This window comes from Rhododendron vialii, chromosome 3a, assembly GCF_030253575.1.
Source record: "Rhododendron vialii isolate Sample 1 chromosome 3a, ASM3025357v1".
NCBI classification, from domain to species: Eukaryota; Viridiplantae; Streptophyta; class Magnoliopsida; order Ericales; family Ericaceae; genus Rhododendron; species Rhododendron vialii.
Window position 1 is genome coordinate 28,491,634 of NC_080559.1, and position 25,555 is coordinate 28,517,188.

Sequence of the window (25,555 nt, forward strand, 5' to 3'; positions counted from 1 at the left end):
GGAATAAGGGCAAAACGCCAAAAAACCCTATAGTGGAACAAGGCCTTGTTGCGGAAAAGGATACAAGAGATTGTACATTATAATGAAGAACAGAAAAGTGAGTCATTTGTGTTTGCTTTTCATTTAGCTGGCATAACACCGAAAGCACAATTCTCTTTGGCAATCAATTTGCAGTTCAACTGTAATCCCTCAATGCCGGTCATCCTGACGAGCAAATAGACCAAGGTATTTAACTATAAAGACTTCAGTTAAACTAGAAATGATGAAAATAAAAATGTTTATTAAGCACCAGAAATGTTTAAAATGGGACCATTTTACATACATAATCTAATTTCCTTCATTTGTTTTACTGAGATCTATCTAGTTGTTTCCGGTAAATATCCATAGAGAAGTCAATCCACAAAAGGAAGATTTTCAAACCTAACCTAGATGTTCAATGAACTGCATATTTGTTCAACACCTTGTAACATAAAGCACAACCTCAAAAAAGTGGCAGACTTGGTGGGAAACGGACATGCATCCATCGTCGCTCATATGACACCAAATGGTCCCATCCGATCTGATCAAGCAAGGATAGCTTTAATTCATGCAGCTTCTTCTTTGGAGGCTCACCATCCTCTTGAATCATGTCGTTTAACACCTGACAAATCAATCAACCAGTCAGTGTAAAATTGGTAACTATCCTAGTAACCGAAATCATCTCCAAAGACACTTCACACAACCCATTATCTCCCTGGTCTACTATAAAATTGGTTTACCTGGAGGGGGGAGCAACAATGAAAAATTATACTCAAAACACAAACAATAACAGTACCCACATAATCCAAACCACTAGAGTATGGACGGGGAGAACCGGAGAACATACCTAACCTTTGACAATATATGCACACAATGGTCACTCTCAGAAAGTTTTACCACTAAAATAGCGGCTCCCAATACATCCAAAAATTGAGGAACTTAAGGGATTTGAGGTAAAACCCTGCCCCCAAAGCAAAGCAGGAAGGCATAAGCGAGGGCAGATCTAGAGACCCGATTCAATTTTTGTGCTTATTTCCTTGCTCCCTTCATTCAAAATCCAAAGCATAATGCACAAGACTCGGACAGATGTAAATCAAATATTGCAGGAAGCGAAACATGCTTGAAAATTTACAAGCAAAGGTCTTGTTTGATGCTCATACAAAAAAAAACCCCCAACATATTGTCTTGATTTCGAGTAGCGATGAACGTAGACCCATATGGTGAATTTCACAAATCCTAAAGTCAGCTGGCCATACAAACATATTCAGACTTTAACTCAAAACAAGTCATGGATAAACCAAACGAATCACAAAGCGATGCTCTCTTTAGATTCTAATATTTGGATGGAAACCAAGGCCACCTCATTCTGAAATGGTTAAGACCAAACATAAATATCTAAAGAACACAACTCAGAAAAAAGAAGAAGAAGAAGAAAGCTTGTAACACTTCCAGTGGCACACTGACCTTAAGCGCGGTTCCAAGCCTTCCACAACGTTGCTCACGAATAACCAGGAGAGTGCCATACTTGGATTTGATATCAACCCATTTCTTTAGTTCTTTAAAGTTCTCTTCAAACAAATCTGGCTGGGTTTTAGCATCTGGAACAGATTGATCATCAGTCCTATCCACAATATTTTCACCTTCAGTTGGAGCTAAGGCTGATGAAGCCTTATCACCCTGCAACAATCATAAAAGAAACACGTTCACCACCATCCATAGTAATTTACTGCAGTAACAATTCAAAAGATTGACAAGCAGAGAATACAGAATGACATGCCAGAAGAGCAGAGCATTGTGTCTACCATTCTTGCATGGCGAAAAGGGAAGCAGTAAAAGTATATGCTAAATTCCTAACTCATACATGTGTTGTGTGAGATCTCGCCCTTGAAGTAAATCGTCACAACTAAAGCGCAACTCAATTGGAACGGAAGCGAGATATTCCATTTCGGGTGCAACTCATCCTTACTGAACACAGTATACAACTCTCTGTTCTTAATTTGTGCACAGTGTACGTCCAAAGTGGCCTAGTAGTTGTACATATGAAGTAAGATTGATGACAAAGACACAAGTTAACTCAGACAAGGAAAATCATAAATGGAGAACAGAGGAGTCACAGAGGAAGGGCAAAAAATATCACATACCATGACAACAACTGCTTTCATACTATGTCTACCTCCACTGAGACTTAACTTTGTAATATCAGTAATGAGCCCAAAAAAAAAAACAAAGGAACATAATCCTCTACACCTGTTTACAAAGACAAAAACTATACCAAACCAAAAGCAAGAGAATCCTATAAAAACACATTGACATATGAATTACCTAAAACTTCGACATATGAATCTAAAGAAAAGGAAGGCCCTGACCAAGCCACTATAACAAGGCACAAAGCATTGTCCTTCTCAAAGCACCTATATATAAGTTCTATCTTTGGAACTAAGTTATTTTCCTATGATGTCCTCCTTTGCATTCTAAATCTGCGTTGGTCAGGTGTGTTAGGTCTATCCTTTTCAAATATTTCAAGACATATTTGTGCAAGAGTTGGAAGTCCAAGAATGCCAAATGTCAATCATAGCTACTACAAAGAGCTTTGCTTGATAGGCTGTTTGTTTGAGATTGTTAGAGCTTGTTCAAGAAGTGTTCTTGAAGTTTCTCAAAGTGCAAAATTAAGCTTCCACTTATCAGTTATCACATATCCAAGACTGGTGGAAAGGTATGCCATCACTGGGACGCCGTTGGGAGTGTTGATGCATCCAACATGGAGAAGCTACTCCTTTGAGAGTGTCTGTATGTGCTACCAAACTTTTGTATCTTTGAATTATATTGAACTCCTAATAAACTGCTACAGATCTTTGCAGATGCAACGCGAAATTTATTTCTAACATAAAGAATACATCTTACAGGATTAACAATTTGCAGCGAACTCCAGTAGACAGGAAAATGTGGATTCAAAGGGACATGCAATTTTTCCACAAGAAAAATGAACTCGTAATAACAAGCATATTGTCCTAAAACTGGCTGATTCTTGGATTGTCTACCATGTTGCAGCAGTCTTCAGGCCATTGACCCTTTCCATTCATTTAGAGGCCAAAGGGCTCCTAATGATAAGGATAGGGACATGAATTATTTAACGGAATATCACTAGATTCCACACTAAAAAATTCCTTACCTTCAAAAGTTCAATCTCTGCAATAGCTAATCCTTTTTGGTAAAGAGCTTCTGCAAATTGGTCTCGTGTTGTCTCCATCTTCTTCTTCAATTGCTGTTTCAACGTAATATAAAGCAAATATAAAATACCACAATTCTTGAACATAATGACCCTCGGGTGAACAACTAAAGAAAAACCAAATGGGAGAATATCTGCAAGCACCTCATCCCATACTAGATGTCACTTCGTTACATGTTCTTTTTAGTATAGAGAACTAACATCTTTCTTTTCTTCTATCGTACCATAGAATAGACACTAAGGCCTCAGTAATTGGGTTTCTAGAGGCTTTTGATTGACGAGAAAGCAATTGGCAACATAGATACACACCTCACCCCCTTCATCTTCTGGATCACTTTTGACAGAAAAGTACTTGGCTAATTCATCTTTGTCAACGCTATCAACCACCTCATCTGCTGCATCTATAATCTGCAATGGGGGCACTTTGTAAGAGGAACCAAGTGGCAAGATGAAAACCACATAGGTATAACTACAAAAACAAAAATAAATTTGGATTTGGATGTTTTCTATAGGGTGATAAAAGTACTATATGATTTACAGACACATACACGAACCAATTGCAAACCATGACAATGAAGATGTGCGCAACTGTGCATGTGAAGAACACTGTACATGCTCCCAGGTAGAAAAAGATGTACAATGCATGACTGTTTCCGTGGACGATAGACCATGCACCAATGAGAAACTGGTGAACCCTTGGCTCCAACAATTAAGCCCTATGACACCAAAAATACCATCACAACTTTTACCACACGTGCTATGTTGAAGCCTCATAGGCATCAAGTTTAAAAAGTAACTTAGGCCTTGTTTCAACCTAAAGCAAACATCAATCCATCAAGGTGCATACAAAGGGAGAAGGCAATGGAGAATATCAACAACCAACTGACCATGCCACAAGTACGGAGAGGGCCTCATTATGGCCCTAGTATCAAGGTCCAAGGCAAAACATTAATAGTCTTGGCCCTAGGCTAAACTGACAAAGCTCGACCATGAAGGGAGCAAATAATGTTTTGTCATTTGGAAATCCACATCCACCGGATGGTAGACTTGAAACTTGGAGGCTACTGATGTAGCAGAAACACAGCAATGCATTATGAGATTGAATAACCACAGAAGAAAGCACACGTTCTTGTTAGGATAATCTAGTTTCTAAGCAGTAGTTTGTTAGAAGTTCATCATAACCCATTCTAGATGGGCAATAAGGATTCATTGGACCATATTGCTCAAGTTCCCAAAAGATGAAAATCCAAGTAAAAAAATACTTCAACCGAAGCCTTCTTTCATAAAAGAAACTACATGATGACACGAGATACAGCATACGCCTTGGAACTTACCTCTTCATAATGGCGAATCTTGTCTTCAACCTTGTTCTGTGATAGCAGACCTTCCAGTATTTTAGCAAGCAAGGGAGTGTATTTTGGATATTCAGACTGCCAACCAACAGATGATACCAGAAGCATTTAGTGATTCAAACAGGCAGGTAGAAACCATCAAATGACCCAACATAGTAAACTACAGCTGACACATCCAAGTTGAACAGCATCGAAATTTTGGCAGTCCAATCAAATTGTGAAATTATCACAAAAATGAAGTTTGGCGAATCAAATCAAATAGAGAAACAAAGCATCCTGATATTTCTTTTTTTGTTCTTTCTGGCGGTTGGGTGGGGCACTACCTGCTGTAATTCGTGTCATCTGAAATGGAGTTTGAAACCATCCATCTAAGTTGGTAACTAAACTTCTGGAAAAAAATTATTCATTATTTCTTTGAAATACTGCATCACTTATCTTTACATCCTAAAAGAACAATAATGGACAAATTTTACCTTCAGAGAGGTGGATAACTTTTCCCATTCTGAGCGTTCTTCATCAGTGCCTTGTTTAAGGCTTCCAAGAACCTTTATCTTGGCACCTCGTACCTGAATGGGAAAATGAGTTATAGGACTTAATTACCACATACAAATGACCAAAACTTTACTATCACAAGCAGGGTACAAACAAGATAATGAATTAACCAATATCAGTCAAAATGTGTTAGCACTATTACTGTAACATAAATTATAGGAACTGGAACCCATCTTTTTACTTGACTTCCACTATGGTGGAATATCTGATGCTAATAGCAGAATATTAACAAAAGGCATAGCCGACTAGCGGTTCATGTTATACTTCTAGTAAAGAATCTGGAGTAGATACAAAGCGCATGACAAATGATTGATGTCCCAGTTGAGATAATCCAATAAGTATGTTTCTTAGGCATTCAGAAGTCCTCACTGGGCACCTAGTAAATCTGTGAGAAACTGATAACTTAACCATATTCAATACCCTGTGAGCAGCCATTGTAGCATGAAAAAGCAAAACCACCAAACTGGTGCAACAAACAAGAAGCTCAGGCAAGCTAAAAGCTTTGCTGTATAAAATCAGAATCTCTCTCTCTCTTGGGGGGGGACAGGGGAAGATAATAGATGGTTAAAATGAAGATGCATGTGGAAGGTGGACACGGAAAAAGAAAAAAGCAGGTAAAAAGATTATTTAACCATTACTTGGAGAAATTTAATTTTCAGGCCCTCAGTAAACAAGTGATTTACGAAGTTGCCAAGCAGAGCACGGCCACACATAGAGAGCACACATGCATGTATTACAAATTGCAATAAGAAAAGTTGCTTTTTCTTGTTCCTCAGTACCTTTTCTTCTATACGTTCAGAAACACTTTTTGTGCAAGCTGTGGAAGAACCATTTCTCTTGTCCTCATCAAGCTGCACAACATAAATTGCAGAATTACTTGGTCAAGTAGGAGTCACAATGTACTGCAAGAGTAGACATGCTTACAGCAGGACAGGCCTTGGCAGGAGCAGAGCCAGGATTCCATAGATGAGGCATCAAAAGAAATACGTTAGGGCCTGTCCCACCGCTAGTCAGTGGATCGTCTTTTAAAGTGCTCTTAATAATTATTGAATCACTTGGGGGGGGGGGGGGGGGGGGTTGTGGTGCGGGGAGCGAGATCCACCTCTGGGCTAGGTTACAACACATAGGAGGAAGACAAGGAAGATCTTTTTGAGAAGTTTCTGTAACATGGATTTTGGTCTGCAGTGGTAGACAGAGTGGAAGAGAGACAAAACAAATAGTTACTATTTTTGTTTTATATTAATTGGAAAGTGGAGCGCACTAGTTTTGTTTTTTAATTAAGATATGAGAACATGTTACAAGGTATAGTATAGTCTAGATTGTGGGTGGTTTGAGTGTGCTGGTCCTCGTATATCAGTTTGCATTCCCAAAATACATAAGGGACGAGTGCCCTCCCCCAACCACACAAACATCCCCAATTCTGAGTCAATTAACTAGTACAGAAACATTTTCATGAACCATGACAACTCAGATGTAGGTATCATGGGAACCATTAATCTATTAACCTTATTTGGTGGCACTAAATAAGATATCCGATACGATACTGGGTTCTTTTCTGGATTGTTCTTCTCCTCCTGACCAATAGATGAAACCTTTCCATACGAGATTGCTCCAAGCAACACAGATCCTTCAGGACAGTTCTGCAATAAATTAAGAAGCACCATTAATCATACAATCCACTGGAAGGGAAAAGGGGCATTCCTAGTATTCCAATACCTTCGGGAGCTTGTCTTTGGTTGGTGGCCCCACATAAAATGCCTCTTTCACTCTTAAAACAAAACACGCAGTAGTTAGTATGTTATTAGAAGAGTGACGACTATTGTACATAATAAGTCATGAAGAAAACTACATACCCAGGCACTAAAACAGAGGATTTAAAGCTACCATTACCCATCACTGGGCCATCTGGTTGAGAATAAAAGCTCAGGCGAATGACTTCCTGGATTATGAAGTAATCAAAAGATCATTTAAACATAAATTCCAAGCTGATGTGCAGTAGATCTTTCCCAAATTACATATTTGAGACTGATGAAGAGTAGTATGGTAAAAGACTGATACCACAATGCCTATCCCGTTTGAAACCTTTTAACATATATTTGATATGAAACTTGAGAGTTGAGGCAGAGATGAAACAAAACTATAAGATAGGTGATGAGGGAGTGGCAGATTAATGAGACAGTACAGCCAACAGAAAACGATTAAACCACTTAACTTCTCTTCTCCATTATGCAATAATGGTCCTAACACTTTTCAGAAACAATATACAGGTAACATTTTGCACGCACAAGCAAGCTAGTAATCTGATATCCTATCTCACGACTCACGTCTATAAAGTAGAGCTCATTTCTTATATCTGGTTAAGTGCGGAACATGTCTCATATGGAACAGAACTTCCAAAGGAATTGGACCAGCATGTATCAGTAGTGCATTGTGCGAGTAAAAAATGATCCATAATATCATCAATTTTTATTTTTTTTTGATAAGTTTTGATCCATAATATCATCAAATGATCCATATTATCAAGAAAGTTTTATGTGGCTAAAGAGTATAAGCAGGTTCTGTAAAGTATTTGTTAAAAATATGCTGGTCTGCTGCTGGTCTGCAAATGATGAAAAGGGAACACACTGAGTGGCTGTACTGCTGTAGAGTGATGTGCAATGAAACACACATTATCACAAGTAGAACATGAGAGGAAATACGAGAATTACTGAAGCGGAAGGTCGGTTAAGGTAGGCACAAATAATCTCATGAAAAGCCTACCAGCTAGGTATTTGGTGAGATTCAATGAGTAGCAACATAAGCGTACTACTAAGGAGTTCCCAACTAAGACATCAGCAAGCTGAATAGTGAAGCGCATGAGTATCTTTGTATTGATTTTTACAGTAACCCAGTATGCAAGTATTCTCTGTGCTAAATCAAGTCATCAAATAGGACTATCACATTTATATTCTTCCACCAAGATGATTGCAATTCAAGATATCAGTGTACTGATGACAAAGAGAAGGCAAAGTCAACAACTTGATAATTCTTATCTCACATGGTTTCTGCAGCTCATGAATGCGATTGGCAACAAAAAAGAAATTAATTGAAGATGCTGAAAATGCAGACAAACAAGCACTCGGCATATTCTTAAAAACATGCTAATAGCAGTTGCTCCTTTGGAAGCAATTCACCACATTTTGGATGTTTCTTGAAATAAGCCACTACCTTGTCCTCCAATTTTCTTTCAATGAACAGCAGCAGCTGCTTCATCTTTTCCAAGTACTGCACATTGTCATGCCTGAAACAGGATACGTGCCTCAAGAAATTATCTGCAGCCTAAAGTTGAAACTTGAAAGCTGATGCACTGGTTGAAGTTAAAGCCTTAAAGGTTGTTCAAAGTTGTCACCGAATTCTAGAAACCATATGCACAACCAACAGTTAAGGCTGTTCAAAGTTGTCACCGAATTCTAGAAACCATATGCACAACCAACAGCTCCACTGTGAACTATATGAGCTATTAACTCAACCTTCTACTCGAATTTATATAATAATAATAAAATTTAAAAAAAAGGAAAAACATCAGCTACTCATTTTGAGAACAGGATGATCATTCTAAGGAGCGAGGATTTAAATCAGTATCAAGCCATCATGCCTTTCAAGGATATGCTAATTATTAATTGGATACACAAGGAAGATAGTTCCCTATCTGAGAAGCAAACACAAGTTTGGAAACTTCAAGGTAGTCCTAAAACTTCTACAAATTGAACATTTCTGGAAGGAAATACATTGTTTCAGTGAATACCCATGGTTCACGATAAAAGGGAAGTGAGAGTCATACCTCAGGTAAAGCTGTAAACTGTATTCACCCTTAGGAAGTTTTGCAGATTTTGGGTAGACATCACCCATGGCATATACACGCTGTGATTTGTAAAACACATGCAAACAGGAAACGGAAAAGCTTACAACCCACTAAGATAGAAGTAAAGAACATGATAACAACTATAATCTACCTCTTGATTAGCTAAAGCATCGTCATGAAATAAACGCTTCAATTTCCAGCATAGAATCGCAAAACGGAGGTGCATAGTGATAAAAAGAACACAACCGGACGTAAAGCTAGTATGCTAGCACTAGGAGTAACAAATAACACTTCTCAGAAAATTAATGACTTTGGTGAAGATTTAAGGGTAAATTTACTTTAAACTTCAGCACTTCCATGATGAATTCATTACTTGCATCAACTGATTTTAGTTTAATGTCATGCCTGATTTGCTTCTACCACTGCCAAAAATATGAAAATTGAAGGTACGAATTAGAGAGGTACTAAAGATACATGATCAGTGTTCTAAAAGAAGGATTTAAACGCCGATTAATCGCCGATTAATTGGAAATTTGGCCTAACCGATTAGATTAATGCCTAGAAGGTTGAATTAGTAGGTCAGGAGGTTAATCGGAGTTAGTCGGCGATTAACCGGCGATTAGTCAGTCGGCGTCTAGCGGCGATAAGTCGATTAATCAGTTAATGGGCGATTAGTCAGCTATCGGCGATTAATAGAGGTAAAATCTATAATTTTGGAAAGGGGTGTAACTATTATATACTCATACCAGTTTAAGGGCTTTGAATCACAGTTTTTAGGGTTTGTTCAACACCCAGTCATCGATTGATCGATCTCGGAGTCACCTATCATATCTCTGTGTAAAACACGAGATCTCCGAGCCGCCTATCGCCTCTCTCTCTCTCAAATTCGAGATCTCCTCTCACTCCACGTCTCCACCGACCTCGAACATTAGTGTTTTTTTTTTTAAAGCCCATACCCATATTGACACGTTAGTGATTTTGGTAACAAAGTGTAGTAATATTTTTTATTAAATCTTAACACGAAGTGTAGTATTGTTTGGTGTATATAAATAAAGTTATTATAATTGGTAAGTGACTAATAAATGAACGGCCCATACCCAGTACCAGCTGGTGTTATAATCATGTTAACAGTTTTCTGTAAATGAGAGATTTCTATGTCATATTTGAAAAACAATTGATGTTGTTGGATTGATAGATGAATGTTCAATATTTTATGAGAGTTGTCACTGGGGAGTATTTATATATAATATATAAATAAATAAAAACCCGAATAATTGCTGCAAGCCGATTAATCGGCAATTAATAGGTCTTGAAGCTCGAAGGTGGTCGACCGAGCGACGAACGCCAAACGACTTTTAGAACATTGTACATGATTGTGATTCTTCAATGTATCTTCACTCGTATCTATACCATTTCTTTGTTAAAAAAAGCAACCGGTTATACCTTTATGTGCAGCAAAAAAAGAGGGAACTGTGTTCATCCACTCTATATAGGACACTCAACCACCTAGACACCAAGCGAGCGATAGGAATTCCACCACAAACTCTACCAATGAATAAATGCAACAAATGTTCCAAAAGAAAAAAAAAGAAAAAAAAAAAAAGAACACTAAAAGTATCCACAAAAATTGCCACAACGTGCATTTTCTATGCATTACTATTAATCCTAGTATGTTGCAGCTTTTGAAGGATGACGAAGAATCTTCCTTCACTGAAATAAATATAGGTTTTTGCAGCAAGATTATTAATATCGTATTTACATGTGGCTATTTACATGACAAGGTCCCTAAATTATTACACGTTCTTAAAAGGTAAGAATAGGAGAAACGCACTTCTTACACCTTCATTCCTAAAGGTTCCTAGTCATAGGATTACTAGTTACGCCTCCAAATAGGCTAGCTCACGTTATGGCTAGTCTCAAGTCATCTGTGGGTGCTTGTTAGAGAGTTCACTTGAATATTGACTTGCAGGTTTTACTTGCATGTCAAATATATGTTCATATGATTGCACACGCGCGGGTAATCCATGACATGACAACATCATGGTCATCTTGAGAATATAACAGTACACAATAAGATTATAGTAAGTTACATACTAGCCTTGAAGAATTAACACGTACTGGTGGGGCTTAGTGAGACATGCATGGAGACATGAATGTTTAATAAGTAACCCATTATCCTAAATTAAAGAGAGAGCATGTCCTATGTGATCTTCAAAGAACTGGCTCCAGGAAGACCTTGGTAAGGGCAAGGCGATAATTAGAAATTTTAAGGATTGTCTAATTTCATAATTTTTGTATCACTTAGACAAAGCACACATGATTTATAGGATTGGACATTTTTCAACGCCCTTCTGACTTGATGGGAAGATTGTATGATGCAAGAATTGTAGTCGACGTTAAGGCCTCACCTTACTATCTAGGGTAGTCATAATATGCTGCTAGGTGCCACTCATGACCTGTCACAACTGTAGACCCATAGGAAAAGTGCCATACGATAATTGGGAGGAGTACTGATAAGTTGTACGATCAAGATAAGCATGAACCTAAAAGGTCATCCACTGAAGGGGCAATATATGCAATTATGAACCTAAAGAATATAATTGGAGCAAATCCTAATAAATACATTCATCAGAAATCGTGATATAATCAAGGGTTGATTACACTATACATGTAAAAACATTTTATCTATTCTTGTAAAACAAGGAATACTAGACCTTGTAGGACAATATATCTATTTCATATAAATAGGAAGACTCCCGGATATCTAGCACTCTTATAGTTGTTCTTTCCACCCCTATACTCTCTAGAGTCTAGATCCTCTGGAATACTTAAGTTGGGAGTACCTATGGCTATGGATTCAACAATTGCTTCATGTGGATGCTCTTAAAGGACGGACCACTGAATGGTTTTCGATTCAAGTAGACTCAAAGGATCAAGCATTAAATAGGATTTTGGGTTTGAGGTGTATATCCTAACAATATTTATGGATGGTTGTATTGCATTTAAGTGTACATCATTGACAGACCCTGGGAGATGAGAATCGTAATGACAAGATTTAATTCAGCTGAGCTAACAGGGGGAGCACTGTCAAACATAATCATAATGAGTACAACATGTCGTGACAAAAATCAAAGGTTACTTGACTTATATGGGAAGCTGCTAATAACTACCACATTAGGAAACATAGCAAGCATATTAAAATCTCAAGACATATATGCAAATCTTTACCTTGTTCGAATCATAAATCATATAAAACTGAGATTCAAACTTGTTATCATAGATGCGATTGTTAAGCAAGGGGATTTGAGGCTTTACTTCAGCTCCATCATCCAATTTGAACTTGTAACTGCAGCAGTAGCAGCACAAGAATGAATATACGTAGTATTCCAGGTACGTTCAACTGAAGCAGGAAAAGTAGAAGTAGATGCAGAACCCACGTTAGTGTCAATGCTAGAGTCTGTTTGCCTGAGGGTAGCTTGTCACGGTCTTTTGAAAGGGTACTCAGTTTAGAATCAATAGGTCGATATGGGGCTCTTATCTGCAATATGAATGCCAAACACAAGGAGAAGCAACATAAAAGTTGGATCGAACAAACCAAGTACGACAATGTGATAAAAATAGATACATAAAGCCCCCCAGATTGCAATGGGCAACTTCTGCACCTTGTTCAGAATAGCAGCCGGAGCAAGCTTCTCAGAGCAAAGAAGAGCTTTGGCATCAATTCTGACAGGTGCTTCACTTCCATCAAGTAACACATCGTCTTTATTGATGTCAATCCCATGAAATGCAATCTACATAAAAATATAGAAATTAAAAGCAAAGGTTTTGAAAAGGATAAAGCAAGAAGTCAACAACTTATCACAGAATTTTTAAGGAAATAAATAACTCGGACAAGATAAAATAAGACATCACAAAATAATAACAGTGGCAACCTCCATTTACATCTAGCAGTTATGACACTACGCCTAAAGTAGCATAAAAACTGAAAAATATCCACCATTCTACAAATTCAGAAGCTTATGCAATTCGAACTCTGAATTCCATTTGTGCAGGCTTCAACATAAAAGAAGTTACCTCAAAATCTACGACAGTGGTTTCTTGACTTCCAATGCCACTGGACCAAAACTGAGCAATTGCTAGTTCCATCGTACGACCACCCTCCACTTGAAAAGAAAAGGTTTTGGCAGAAGGAGACGAGAATATAATAGCACCTTCCCACTTCATAGGCCTTTGCAACGGACTGATCTGTACATGGAAGGCATGTCAAAGCAGGTCTAGATTATGGTAAACAAGTTCTGATTGCATTATGTACCTGAACAGTGTCAATGTAAAATCTTCTAGCAGTGTCAAACCCTGACGTCCGCATTGAAGCCTCAACCCAAGAAGCACCCATTGGTACCTCAATGAATTTCCTCTCAATATGGCCTATCAAGCAGTACATTCAAGAGGGATTAGGAAAACCAAAACAAGAAAATGGGTTATATTCTTCACTCACAGCACATCAGAATGTACATAAAAGATGTAATATGCAAAAACAAATAGGAAAGTAGCTAATAGCTACTTAAGGCTGAGAAAAATCAGAAGAGATGCCACAGAGATTTTAAATTTGTTAATACAAATAGCTAAAAATCTCGTGATTTATGGACAAGAGGATGATTGTAAGCACCATTTTGGTCCATCCATTCTCACCAAAGTCGATGACTAACATGATAACGTGGCCAGTCCACGTGCAAGACAGGCCTACACGAGAAAGGGAGTGTTAACGTGATAAAGATAATCCGGCCCATTTTCCAACAACCTAAGTTTTTAGATCAGTTGATTTGATGGTTAATCACTCAAAATATGTTTAAGGATATAACTAACACACATTAATCTCAGAAGCACAAATTACAATTTCCTCTCCAGCACTTCCTATAAAATTGTTGGAGTTATCAAACAAAACAAGAAACCCAAGAAAAGGAGTTTAGAAACAGCAACACGTTCCATGGAAATACACATTGATTGATCACCATCAAATCTCCTTTTGTAGCACTAACATCAATAGAATAAATAAACCAGCATACGATAAATTTTACCACAACAATGACACATGATGCAAGTGTTGAAATGTGCAGATAATCAAGGACAGGAGGTTACTCCGACTCATAATTCTTAGTTTAACACCGCAATAATCACCTGGTAGGAATGACATCCCTGCCAATGAAACTAGTGCCGGTCGATTTTTTACAGCCATCGCCTTTGTTATGGTAACTGGGATTCTAAATAGGGGACCACGCCATGGGGCTTTGCAATCTATCCCATACAGTTCACAATAGTGTAAACCATCACTAAGATTGGTAGGATCCACAACTATGCTGCAGAAGAAGGGGACAATATTTATAAATAGAGAGGAATGCATGGTAAAGAAATAACACCAACGATAGATTAAGGGGAGTGATTTTTGCAATCCCCAAATGGTTAACCACACTCCCAAGGGGAGTGTCAAAAACAACTTTTGCACTCCCCAAAGTTGACAATTTGGGGATTGCGAAAATCAACTCCATTTTGATGTTTGTAGTTAACAATTTGGGGAGTGCGAAAATCAATACCCATAAAAGATAGAGAAATAAGTAAACAAGCAGAAATACCCAAAGATGCATGAGTGACAACTGTATTAGAAAGTAGCAGGAACAGAATTAAATTGGGATTCCTTCTCTTTCTTTTCTGTTTCTTCTTTAGGTTCTCCTTTGTGTGTGGTAGTGGTTTTCTTATTTGTTGTCATCTGCGTGGATGGAACTCAAAACCCCAACCATCTGAAGAATGACCTTCTTCAAACTGATGGCCCCAGTTCCAAAGGGACACGATTTCAGCCTCATCAAGAAAGGGTCACAGAGCCCACAAAGTTGGATCCAACACTCAAGAAATGAAGATTATGCTCATCAAGTTCGGTCCTCACTGACTCAGCTTTTCAAGTTTCACCTAAAAAATAGCGAGCTACCGCTGTTCAAGAGTTCTATACAAACTCCTCCCTCAGAACACATTTGAGCAACCAGGCAGAACCTCCCACTAGCATGCATATATGTTCATTTAAAAATTCCCATCTCATGGGACACATGAGAAAGCTCAGGCATAAGCACGCACTGCCATGTATGGATAGTTAAATACCACTACTCAATCAAAGTTCAAGTAACATTTGAGAGCGAATTTAAACAACTAAAACAAACATTCATGAGCCATTTTCACAACCATTGACCTTATGCATGTCAGTCATGTCATAAGAGCAACGTCAACATGTATTTCAACTGGAGGCATGGATAAATGTGGATAATTGCTGATACAAGAAAACAGTCAACTTGATGTTGGCTTACTTGAAGCTGCGCCCATTGTGAGTGAGAAGAAGATACTCGGGAGCTCTCACAAATGCCTTTCCACAAGAATGTAACTCGATACACTCTTCAAAAGGAACCAATTGCTCCAAATTGCATGCATCTTCATGGAATTTTGGTTCAACTTGCACTGTCCACTGCAAGGAGACATGTTGTCAGCTAAAAGACAAGGCAATACCAATACAATGGAATATATGGCCAATTCTTGAAATAATTATCTTATTTAACACTCTGCATATAGGATACTACATCACACCCGCTGTCATCTTTCTAGATTTCATTTCTCGCATTACCTCAATCATAAGCATAACAGTTCCAGATACTAAATTGACTTGTGGATTAAAAGAAGAAGAATGAGTGAAACCACTAATGAGCTACGTAAACAATCCCAAGGGCACTCAAGAAACACTCCTCTGATAAAACCCAAATCTTACTTGGCTCAATTCGAACTATTTTTTTCTTCTTGGAAATTAAACGATCACTCACCAAATAAGTTGATACTGGAGAAAAGGTAAAGAATCTACAATCTATAAGACAAGATTATTCATTAACTGCAATTTGCCGCATTACTTGCAATTTCCTAAGTGTCAAAGATGCAGCATAAACTGAAATTAGCATGTCTTAGCCATTGTCCAAAATCCAAATGGACTCTCTATCTCCGCGTGGCTCTTTTGAAAGCCATATCTTCAAACTAAACCAAGCCAACTGCATCCTTCTCACTCCGTCAGTCTAAGTTCATGACATTCCTATGTCCGCAATATTTGTCTTGTACTTTTGGCACCTCCCCTCTTAACAAGATCACCACTCACCTCTCAATAAAGCCAACCACATAAATCTTATTCAACGTGTTCAGGATTGAGTTGACGCGTGTCTTTCCATTTTTCCTTTATAAGATTTGGCTTAATCTAAAGGCTTGGTATAGTAACATCTCTTCAAAGAGAGAGAACAATAGAAATTGATGTGGCACAAGACAACAACAGAATAACCAAAGAAGGCAAAAAAAACAACAAAAACAGGAAGGAAAAAATATATATGTGGATTTTTGAGAAGGTAATAAAGGTGTCAAAATTGAAACACAAGGCTGGAGTTTCCAAAATGTTTGGTTTGCCAATAAGCAACAAAGACATACTGACATACTACTAAAAGCAAGTAAGGTATTATTACTTAAAATGGTGAACGCAGAAAACGGCTGAAAATGTCCAAGTTAAGTATGTCAACTAGAGAAACTAAATTCACTTTAGGGATACCAAGAAACTCTCAAGCTAAGTTACTGAAACGCAAGAATTACATCAAAGACTGCCTCTGTTTATGTTCTCACCTCCGTGGATTGTTGGCAACCACTAGCTTCTCGCAGGTAGATGCCTCGTGATGTAGGTGCTGAACAAAATACGCATCATGACAAAAGGTTAACAGACTACAACTAATGGGTGGACAATGATCCCTTTGGGAAGCGTAGACGAAGAGAACGCAAGAAGCTAAACTCACCTGATTTACCAGCTTGATTGATCTTTATTTGATATCTAACACATGGGACATTATGCAGTTTTTGGACATACTCGTGAGCCCTGTAATGTGATTGATCGTAATTTATAAACACAAACTCCAGTGCCATACAAGGCCCAGTCAAAATTTAGCAGTTTAAAAATAAAGGCCATGATTAGCAAATCTAACTTGTCAACTTGCATAAGCCCCTGCCCAGTGGATAGTTTATCTTCCAGTAAACTACCAACAGGAATAGATGAATTCTCAAGAGCCTCCCTAACCATATATGGACTCACAGGAATTCCCTCAGCCTGCACAAACAACCAGACTAATTTACCCTCACATGTAGTCAGAGAAATAAAGAAACAACACAGAAGAAAATAGAAAACATAACCACCTTCATGGCACTAACAAGCAAAGCAATTCCCCCACAAGCAGAGGGAGATGCCATTGAAGTTCCATTCATAAGCATGCGTCGTTGAAGCGTCCATGTAGGGACAGGAGCCACTGCCCCACCAGGAGCACTTATACAGACCCCTAGATCCCCATCAACAGTTGGCCCTCGGCTAGACCTGAATGCAGCTAATTAAATGTCATTCAACCACCAAAGAAAAAGACAGCGATGGCCGAACAAAGAAGCTTTAGAAAGGAGGTGAACATTAAGCTTAGAACACGAGAAAATGACAAAAACAAACTGACCACTCAGAAATCAATAATTTTCTACACGAAGTAATTAACATACCAGGTGTATTCAAGCCCTTCTTCAGGAGGTTCAACTACACAGTGTGCTCCAGCAGCCATAGCAGGAGAGACATATGCACCAACTCCTATTATGCTCGAAGTGGTGCCACCAGGTGCACCCACAGTGCTCAATGCTGGGCCACTGTTGCCAGCACTACTGACGAATATTACACGGTGCTTGTTCACAACCTAAATATTCAACCATGGTGTCATCCACATAATGTCAAGAACAGATAACATCGAAAGCAAAAGGTAAGAGTAAACTGCTAGAGTAGAGTGTTACTTCATCAACAAGGTCAACAAAACGTCCATAGTCTGGCAGTAATGTAGGTTCACCATAACTCATGTTGATGAGGTCACATTTGTGCTGTAGATAAACAAACATATCTCATGAATACCTGTTATTAAGTTCCATTACTCTATTAAATCATCTTCAGTTATCCTTGATAATCCTTAAGAAATAATGGCTAAGCATGAAACACTAAAACAATAGTGTTACTGGAAGGAAAAAAGAATAGCATGAACCGATCCGAACAAAACCAAAAACAACAAATCATCACAAAACAAGGAAACAGTAGTTAGAATCTAACAAGGCAAGATGAACATATGCAGCTTTAGGCATTTGTATGATGCTTCTCAGGAAGCATAATTAGAGGCTCTCTAAAATGTTGGTGACTGAACTCAATCTTTTCTAAACCTTTTTGAGAAAAAACTAATAGAACCCTCTTTCTCCCATAAGGATGCCTGTAGGTGATAAGATACTTCAAAGAAAATTTGTAACATCATATCTTGATGGCCAAGATCAGGTTGGTGAGAATAGACATAAGTTGAGTTCGAGAGAAACCACTGGGTGCTAACAAAAACAAAAGGTCACCGATTGCAACCTGGTCGATGCAAGCTTCACATGAATTTGTTAGTGTGGATTCTGCAGAAAACTAGCAATTCATTTTATAACAACATTTTCAGATGATGTTGCTGCATTTTCTTACCCGGGTACTTTGTAGTGACTTGTTTGTTTGTAAATTCTCACTTATGAGACTTAGTGAACAATAAATTTTTAATTTTGTAGAATGAATAGAAATTAGATATCTGGGCGAGCTTTACTCTCACACAAAAAAGAAAAGAGGGAGGGGGTGGCTGGAAGGGAACTTGTCTCCATTTTCTCTTGCTTCATATATTTATTTCTTCCTCATTTTCATCTACATCTACAAACCTATATGCGCCACTGCCAGCATGTTTTTTGTCCAAGGGATTGAAGATGCGAAACCCTTAACCCAACACTTATTCTACTCTCCTAGCACCTCAAAACATGAGGAGACTGGCATTTGATAGTGGTTTTCATATATCAGGTTGTGTCCAGTGCACAACGGCCACATCACTGGAACTCGTTCCACAACAATAGTACGCTTGTGGAGGATAGTACTTAATATAACACTAGGTCACACCCTCCTTCGTTCCAAATACTTTTCCAGATTGCATGGAATCTACAAGATTTGCAGATCACCTCGTATTATTCCGAACAGATATATTTGCCAAAATCAGTCAGTTTAACCATAAGAACTCCCCCACAAGATCCAACATTAGCCATAAGAACCCTCCTCCATTTTTTGTGGCCAGAAAAATGGACTGGTCGAAAACCTATAACATCCAAACTCTTCCCAAGGATCTGACTCATTGCAACAAGAGGATAATTGTTGGATCAAAAAAAAAACAAGAGGGTAATTGTCACCAACAAACTTTCTTAACAAGGATCGTATTATCCCAACTGGATCCTAAACCAAATGAACAGACGCACCTCCACAGCAGCTATCAACGCACGTGTCAAGCCTGTTCCTGTTTCCATTGAGCCTAAGCGCGAGTCTCCAATTTTACATGAAATTAACTGTGCTCCAGGTGCCACTCCATTCAGCAGAGGTTCCTATATTCCATAATACCAGTATTATTTGTCCGTGTGCAAATAGGTAACACAGTTTGATTTCTGTCAAGTGTTGTAGCACATTACCTTCGGGTGGAAAGCACTAGCAATACCAGCGACGTGAGTGCCATGTGGTGAGCTATCTGTTACAATACTTAAAATACTCCCTTCATCGTAAACATTAGCAACGAACGAGCAAGCATCAAGACTGCTGAAAACACCAAATTTTCGTTCAATCCTGAAAGGTACGTTCCACAAAGTTAGTCAAACAGTTTTTACATATCTGAGACATTACGATGTGTTGTTACCACCAGCTCAATAACAGGTACAAAGAAACAGGCCACACATAGACAAGTTTAGAGCATTGATCATGGAAAGAAATATGTTCATTCAAGGCAATTCAATATGCACGTGTGAGTCGTGAACAAAACAAAATGCAAAGGGAACTAATTACGAACAAATTAAATATGCTGCCATGTAAAGGAGAGAGCTTTTTAAGTGACCAACTTAAGCGCACCCCTGGATTCATTGGATAAATGTTTCTCTGGCATGGCATGTTTAGTACTTTAGTCCATCTGCAGCACTTATGAACAGCAAGTTTCTAGTCCAACTACTTGTCCTCCAAAACAGGACACATGAGACAGATATAATCACGAATTTCTATAAATGCTTCTTATAAAATGCAGCATAATCCAAGGTAGTACTTGCTAGCCAATACCTGAAAATTATGTACATGAACAGGAGGTGGGATGGCAGCTAACAAATTAGTCCAAAAATCCACGATAGCTCCCACAAGTAAGGTGACTACAGCTAGATGGGAAAAAGCCTTATGGTGCGATGTATATGCTGAGTGCTAGCCAACAACTAAACTATACTACCAAAGATGGCAAATCTACTATGCCAGAGAGCATACCTGGAGGGTGCAGAAGCGGGAGAGCAGAATGGCTGATTTTAAGAAGTCATGTGGTGTGCAGTAATACACACCAAAAGATGGAATTCATGACGAGGGCTTTAAATTTTAATGTGGCGCCCTTGTTTGAATTAGGTCTCTGGGGACAAATAATGCATCCACATGACCACTCTTCCATTGTGAAAGGACCTCAACATTAGAGGATTTCAATGGTTTCCCAAAGGATGAAAGATATCAAGTGGCCATTCCTCAAAAGAAGATGAACCTCCAATGGAACTGGTGAGGGACTGAGATCAAGTTTTATATACACGTATAAAGCAACAAACAAGAGTAAACCAAAAACCCTATGAGTTTTTTGGGCCAACCAATGAGTTCAATTGGGTTCGCTTGTCCTGCTTATAGACCCAAGATCACCCACCAAACTTCCAATGTGAAACAAGGTGCTATAGGTACTTTTTGTGTCATATAGTTAGGTGCCTATGAAAAGGATATAACTGCACAAATTAAAGTGACTAATAAGAATGGTAAAATTAACAGATTTATTATCATGCAAAATTGCCGGAACAGATATACAGGAATCCTTTCCTGGAATACCCAGTACTCATTTTATTTCATGAATTAGGTCTAGGCCATTAAAATAGCTTCAAATATTTATTAACTACTATCGCAATTGGAGTCAAATAGTATAGACGAAGCCTCGGGAGATTTCTGTTAGTTTTAGCTTAGTACAATAGACAAACATGACAACATATTACAAAAGATAAGATGAAACAGAAATAGCAGTCCTTTTAGAAAATATATATCCGCATATCAAAGAAAAAGTATTCCAGCCCTTTTCAACAGCATGTCAATAACTAGTTTACTATTCTTAAACACTAAAAAATCTGATACAGCATCTTTATTTTTATTTTTTTGCATCTACAAACTTAGCAATCATCTTTGCCAATTTGAATACATAGTTGCTTATAACCCTGCTAGGTATATAACTATTCAAATACTATATATAGCATTGCCTCTACCATAGCGTACAAACCTGTAATTAGTAAGGGGTACAAAGTTAGCAAGTTTTCCCTTGTCTTGATCATCCTCGAGACTTTGTGTGTCAAGAGCAACTCTCCATAGTTCTCCATCATGCCATACAACAGCATCTACAATAGGCCCCTTGTCATCGTAGCTCTGAAATATAAACAAGACAACTGCTAAGACATAAGAGGCAATAGAAATTCATAAAAAAGGAATAAAGCAATCCAACGCAATTAGGAGTCTGGGACTGACATCAGCTTGCTTTCTCAGAAAATCAACTCTGTTTTGGAGGTCTTCACGAACCCTTTTCAGATTAGCATCTTCTACTCTCACATGTTTCTGGAAACAGGCAATTCCCAACAAATCATGTACGGAATAAGATAACAGCTTAGGAACAAGAACATGCTTCAAAAAGACCAGGCCAGGTAGCAAAATCTCAGATTATCACAGAATATCATCTGGTAAAAAAAAAGTTGATTATTTATGGAGCATGTGGAAACAATAAGTAGTGCATTTCAAATATGCTGAACTCAAACAAAGCCAATCAACATCTGTTGAACTTTTTTCTGGAAACTCCGCAGAAAACCAAACGAAAGCATGAAGTCAAAAAGCAAAATGGACCTGAAACAATATGGATAAGACATCACAAAACACAATTGGCTGCAAATAAAGCCTATATATAATAATCTGACGGTATTCTTCCTTAACATATAGCACTCTTTACTTGGGTTGCTGAATAATTAGTAAAATATGTATACGAAAGTCACTACAAAATGAGGTTTTTAGGCATTCCATATCAATAGACTTGTGGCTGATCATAATAAAATTCCAACTTGTATACGAAAGTCATGACAAAATGAGGTTTTTAGGTATTCTATATCAATAGATTTGTGGCTGATCATAATAAAATTCCAACCTTGTCAAATTCATCAAGCAGCTTTACAGCTTCAGCTATTGCTGCCTGGTGTTTCTCATCCCACTTTTTCTTTCTTTCTTTCTGTCCAGGGAAAGTAAGCAAACAAAAAATGAAAAACGTCATCTGCAAAATTCTCATGTGGTATCAGTCCAAGAATACAGTCCAAAATATCTACTCAATGATGGAACATACCAATTACCTTCAAACGAGAAGTCAACGTGTCAGTAAAAAGCTCGTACACCAACTTACACCCCACATGCCATTTCCCAGAAGGGTTTTTCCATGATGAATTCACAATTAGAGATGCCCCTATATTTCAAACGCATAAAGCTTGCATTACCAACAATTGGCAGAATAAGGTACTTAAGTGGTTCTTAAACCACAAATGAGGAACCCAAGAAAAGACATTCAAAAGCAGTCAAATTTTAAGCTGGGGATGGATACAATTATAGTGACATTGTTTTCCGATAAGTCAAGTTTACAGTATATCTACTATTTGTATTGCAATTGTACATTTTTCAAGCAAAGTGAGAATAAACGGGAAGAATTATACATCCCACAATATCTCTAGGTAACTTACCTGAAGCTCCACGGATAGAACCGTCTGCATCAGCCATCACCACATTTGAAGTATCAATATCTCCACTCCCAGTGCTTAAAAAATAAAAAATATTCACTTACTAGAGCTGTTTCAAACAGAAAACATGTTATATAATTGCCTATTGGAACTATCCAAGAAGGTACCAATCAAGCACATCTAGGATTTTGGGCTTTCCATCGGAGGTTTCTCGCAATCCAGTAGCAGCAGGGTCCACACCAGAATCTGGAATAGGTGATTTTATCTCATCAATTTGGAAAAGTACGTAAATAAAAGTGCAGGGGCCAACCAGTTTATGAACTTGATTTCAAAGTTTTTTGCATTAGAGATGTGAATATAGAAGCTCATCCAACTCATATGCACTAGTGGAATAGAAAACAAATCAGAACAATTGAAGGCACTGATGAGCTTTGGGGTCAAAATCAAAAGAGAAACAGAACAGACATCCAAATAACCGCCCACACACGACACCACATATATCAACCATTCGGGAATATACCAGGTCACGCTTCGATTACTACATTCCGAAAGCATCAACATCCCAGTATAATGCAAGTCAAAATGAAGAGAAAAACCAACGAAGTTTAAACCAACAAGAATCAAGAACATCTATCTACACTGTGACTTGAACTGATAGGTAAGAAAAATAATCTTCGGTGCATTCCATCAAGTCTTTGTTTACACGACAGTTCAGCACTTACTGCAATCATCACATATCCTGAAGTCTCAAAGATCAGTAGAACACAACCATAACCGACTCTTGCGAAAATAAATGAATTTCTCAGTTTCTCATAGTTTTTTTCACACAAATCAATCTCGAAGAAGTGAACTATTTTAACTGCTTGGTCATATGTCAGATTGCTTATAAAAGAGTCTAACAAGTTTAAACCAACTGAAATATTTTCAATTAGCAGCAGCTGCAAATTATTCAAGAACATTAGCTCGAATACTAGGTGAGCTGAAAGGGAGAGGAAATTAATCCTCCCCACATTTAACTGTATAAAGTCCTCAAAATTCTTGCCACACAAATCAACAGCACGACAGCTTTCAGCTCCTACTCCAAGTATCACAAACACGTATGTCCCCTTTACCCGCTGTTCGGATGCCTATCGACCTTACTCGCATAAATCCTACCCTCCGCTCCCACTCTCAATCCTCGTTTTACTCTCACGCTTTCAGTTCTTGCTCTCGCTATGTGACTTAGCTATCAACCAGATACGATAACTATTATGTTTCCGTCAATGTTTTCCGGCATAGTTCGATCAACAAGCAAATAACTGTAATGGAACTATTTTACGCTCTTTTATTCTACGACCCAACAACGAAAGACCGTACCGAATATAGCAATCACGACACCACGGCCATCGAACTCGGGGTGGGCTTCGAGGAACCGATCCGCCCCAATCTCTTTCTTCGGCATGAGAGAAGCTAAGAAGGTGGATTGGTTCAGCCTGCAATTGCGCAAAGCACCATTATCTTCAACAACGGATGACGAACTAGGCATTGCCCTCATCCAACTCTCGCGGAATTTCCTATGCCCACGGTTTCTACTGATTCGCAGCAGTAGCCTTTTGGGGATAATGAGTAGGGGAGGAGAGAGAAACGGCGGAACTAATGATTGAATTGCCATACACGAGCTCCTTTTTTTATACTAATGGACTCGTTGCCATTTTGAGTTCGGGTTAGGGGCGTTTAGGTCATTTGGCGGTGGTTTAAGCAGAGTGGGATAAGCGACGCCGCCACCTGCTGCTAGTTTTTGGAGCTCGTAGCAGTGGGATTGGGTGGCTTGCTTTGGGGTTGGGTAGCGTTTTTTTTGTTTTCAGGTCAAATGCCCAAAATGCCCTCGGGAGAATACGGAAATTTCCGCCCCTGGAGGGGTATCAAATACTGGGAGGCGGGGGGCTGCTGTCCCGGGTTTCCGGACCCACTCCGGTCTCGCTCCGATAATCTGAAACGTTCACTTTGTAGAGCTTGTCAAGTAGAATAACCATGCAAAAAATCAGCTTAATTGAATATCATTAAGTGTCTGATCAGAGCTCATATAACTCTCAGTCCATGGGTTACAGTGGATTTGATCCAGTGTTTCGGATCCATTCTTTTTAAGATAAAAAGATTCCGATCAGGTACTTAATGATAATTAATTAAGCTGATTTTTTGCATAGTTATTCTACTCGACGAGCTCTACAAAGTGAACGTTTCAGATCATCGGAGCGAGACCGGAGTGGGCTCGAAAACCCAGGACAGCAGCCCCCGCCTCCCAAATACTGTACTAGGAATGTTGCACGAATTTGGTTTTGGTCTGTTGCTGGTCCAGCAGTACTCGCCCCGAAACTGGAAGCTCACTTATATCTTGTGTGCTCGAGGATCGTTTGTTCTTTGTTCGTAGTGTGAGTTTACGCTATATTTTTTTGTTTTTACTGTTTTTTTTCTAACAGCTTACTTTTCATAATTAGTTCCATAATGAGACAATAATGTTATGGTTGGTTTGACCTAGGGGTAGCAAGCGGGCAGGTTTGGGTCAAATTGGATAAGTTGTTAGTGGGTTGGGTCTTTAATGGGTCATTGACCCATTTAGACCCATTAACTATGAGTCTAATTACCCATACCCAACCCGAC

General features: G+C 38.5%; 1 protein-coding gene and 1 non-coding gene across 5 annotated transcripts; both read right to left on the reverse strand.

Annotated features, from left to right (window-relative positions):
• Positions 1–68: 68 nt before the first annotated feature.
• Positions 69–24,722, reverse strand: LOC131319607 (tripeptidyl-peptidase 2). 4 transcript variants are annotated; one of them, XM_058349950.1, is made up of 35 exons: positions 24,275–24,722; positions 23,086–23,164; positions 22,922–22,995; positions 22,541–22,650; positions 22,342–22,422; positions 21,678–21,764; positions 21,436–21,578; positions 19,580–19,730; positions 19,373–19,495; positions 17,861–17,944; positions 17,579–17,766; positions 17,234–17,408; positions 17,026–17,147; positions 16,840–16,919; positions 16,673–16,731; positions 15,337–15,491; positions 14,165–14,343; positions 13,302–13,414; positions 13,064–13,234; positions 12,652–12,780; positions 12,427–12,527; positions 12,218–12,335; positions 8,969–9,048; positions 8,356–8,428; positions 7,002–7,087; positions 6,865–6,916; positions 6,654–6,788; positions 5,928–5,999; positions 5,070–5,162; positions 4,579–4,674; positions 3,554–3,652; positions 3,188–3,280; positions 1,483–1,695; positions 481–640; positions 69–204 (listed from the first exon to the last, which is right to left on the reverse strand). In XM_058349950.1, exons 1-34 carry the CDS (start codon positions 24,567–24,569, stop codon positions 482–484), a joined length of 4,068 nt encoding a protein of 1,355 aa, XP_058205933.1. In that variant the 5' UTR covers positions 24,570–24,722; the 3' UTR covers positions 69–204; position 481. The 4 variants fall into 4 exon arrangements, 3 of the variants coding, with proteins under 3 accessions (XP_058205933.1, XP_058205932.1, XP_058205934.1); XR_009198004.1 differs by having other exon boundaries at positions 77–204; positions 426–640; XM_058349949.1 differs by lacking the exon at positions 69–204 and having other exon boundaries at positions 261–640.
• Positions 963–1,070, reverse strand: LOC131321494 (small nucleolar RNA snoR100). The gene has a single exon (XR_009198538.1). It is a non-coding gene; the product is annotated as a small nucleolar RNA snoR100 (small nucleolar RNA).
• Positions 24,723–25,555: the final 833 nt, after the last annotated feature.

Excerpts from the sequence above, each read along its gene's own strand:
- LOC131319607 (XM_058349950.1), bottom strand. The coding sequence starts at position 24,569 with ATGGCAATTCAATCATTAGTTCCGCCGTTTCTCTCTCCTCCCCTACTC. Across the intron at positions 17,767-17,860 it reads TTGTTGACCTTGTTGATGAA|GTTGTGAACAAGCACCGTGT; the intron begins GTAACACTCTAC and ends TTGAATATTTAG. Across the intron at positions 3,653-4,578 it reads AGATTCGCCATTATGAAGAG|ATTATAGATGCAGCAGATGA; the intron begins GTAAGTTCCAAG and ends CCCCCATTGCAG.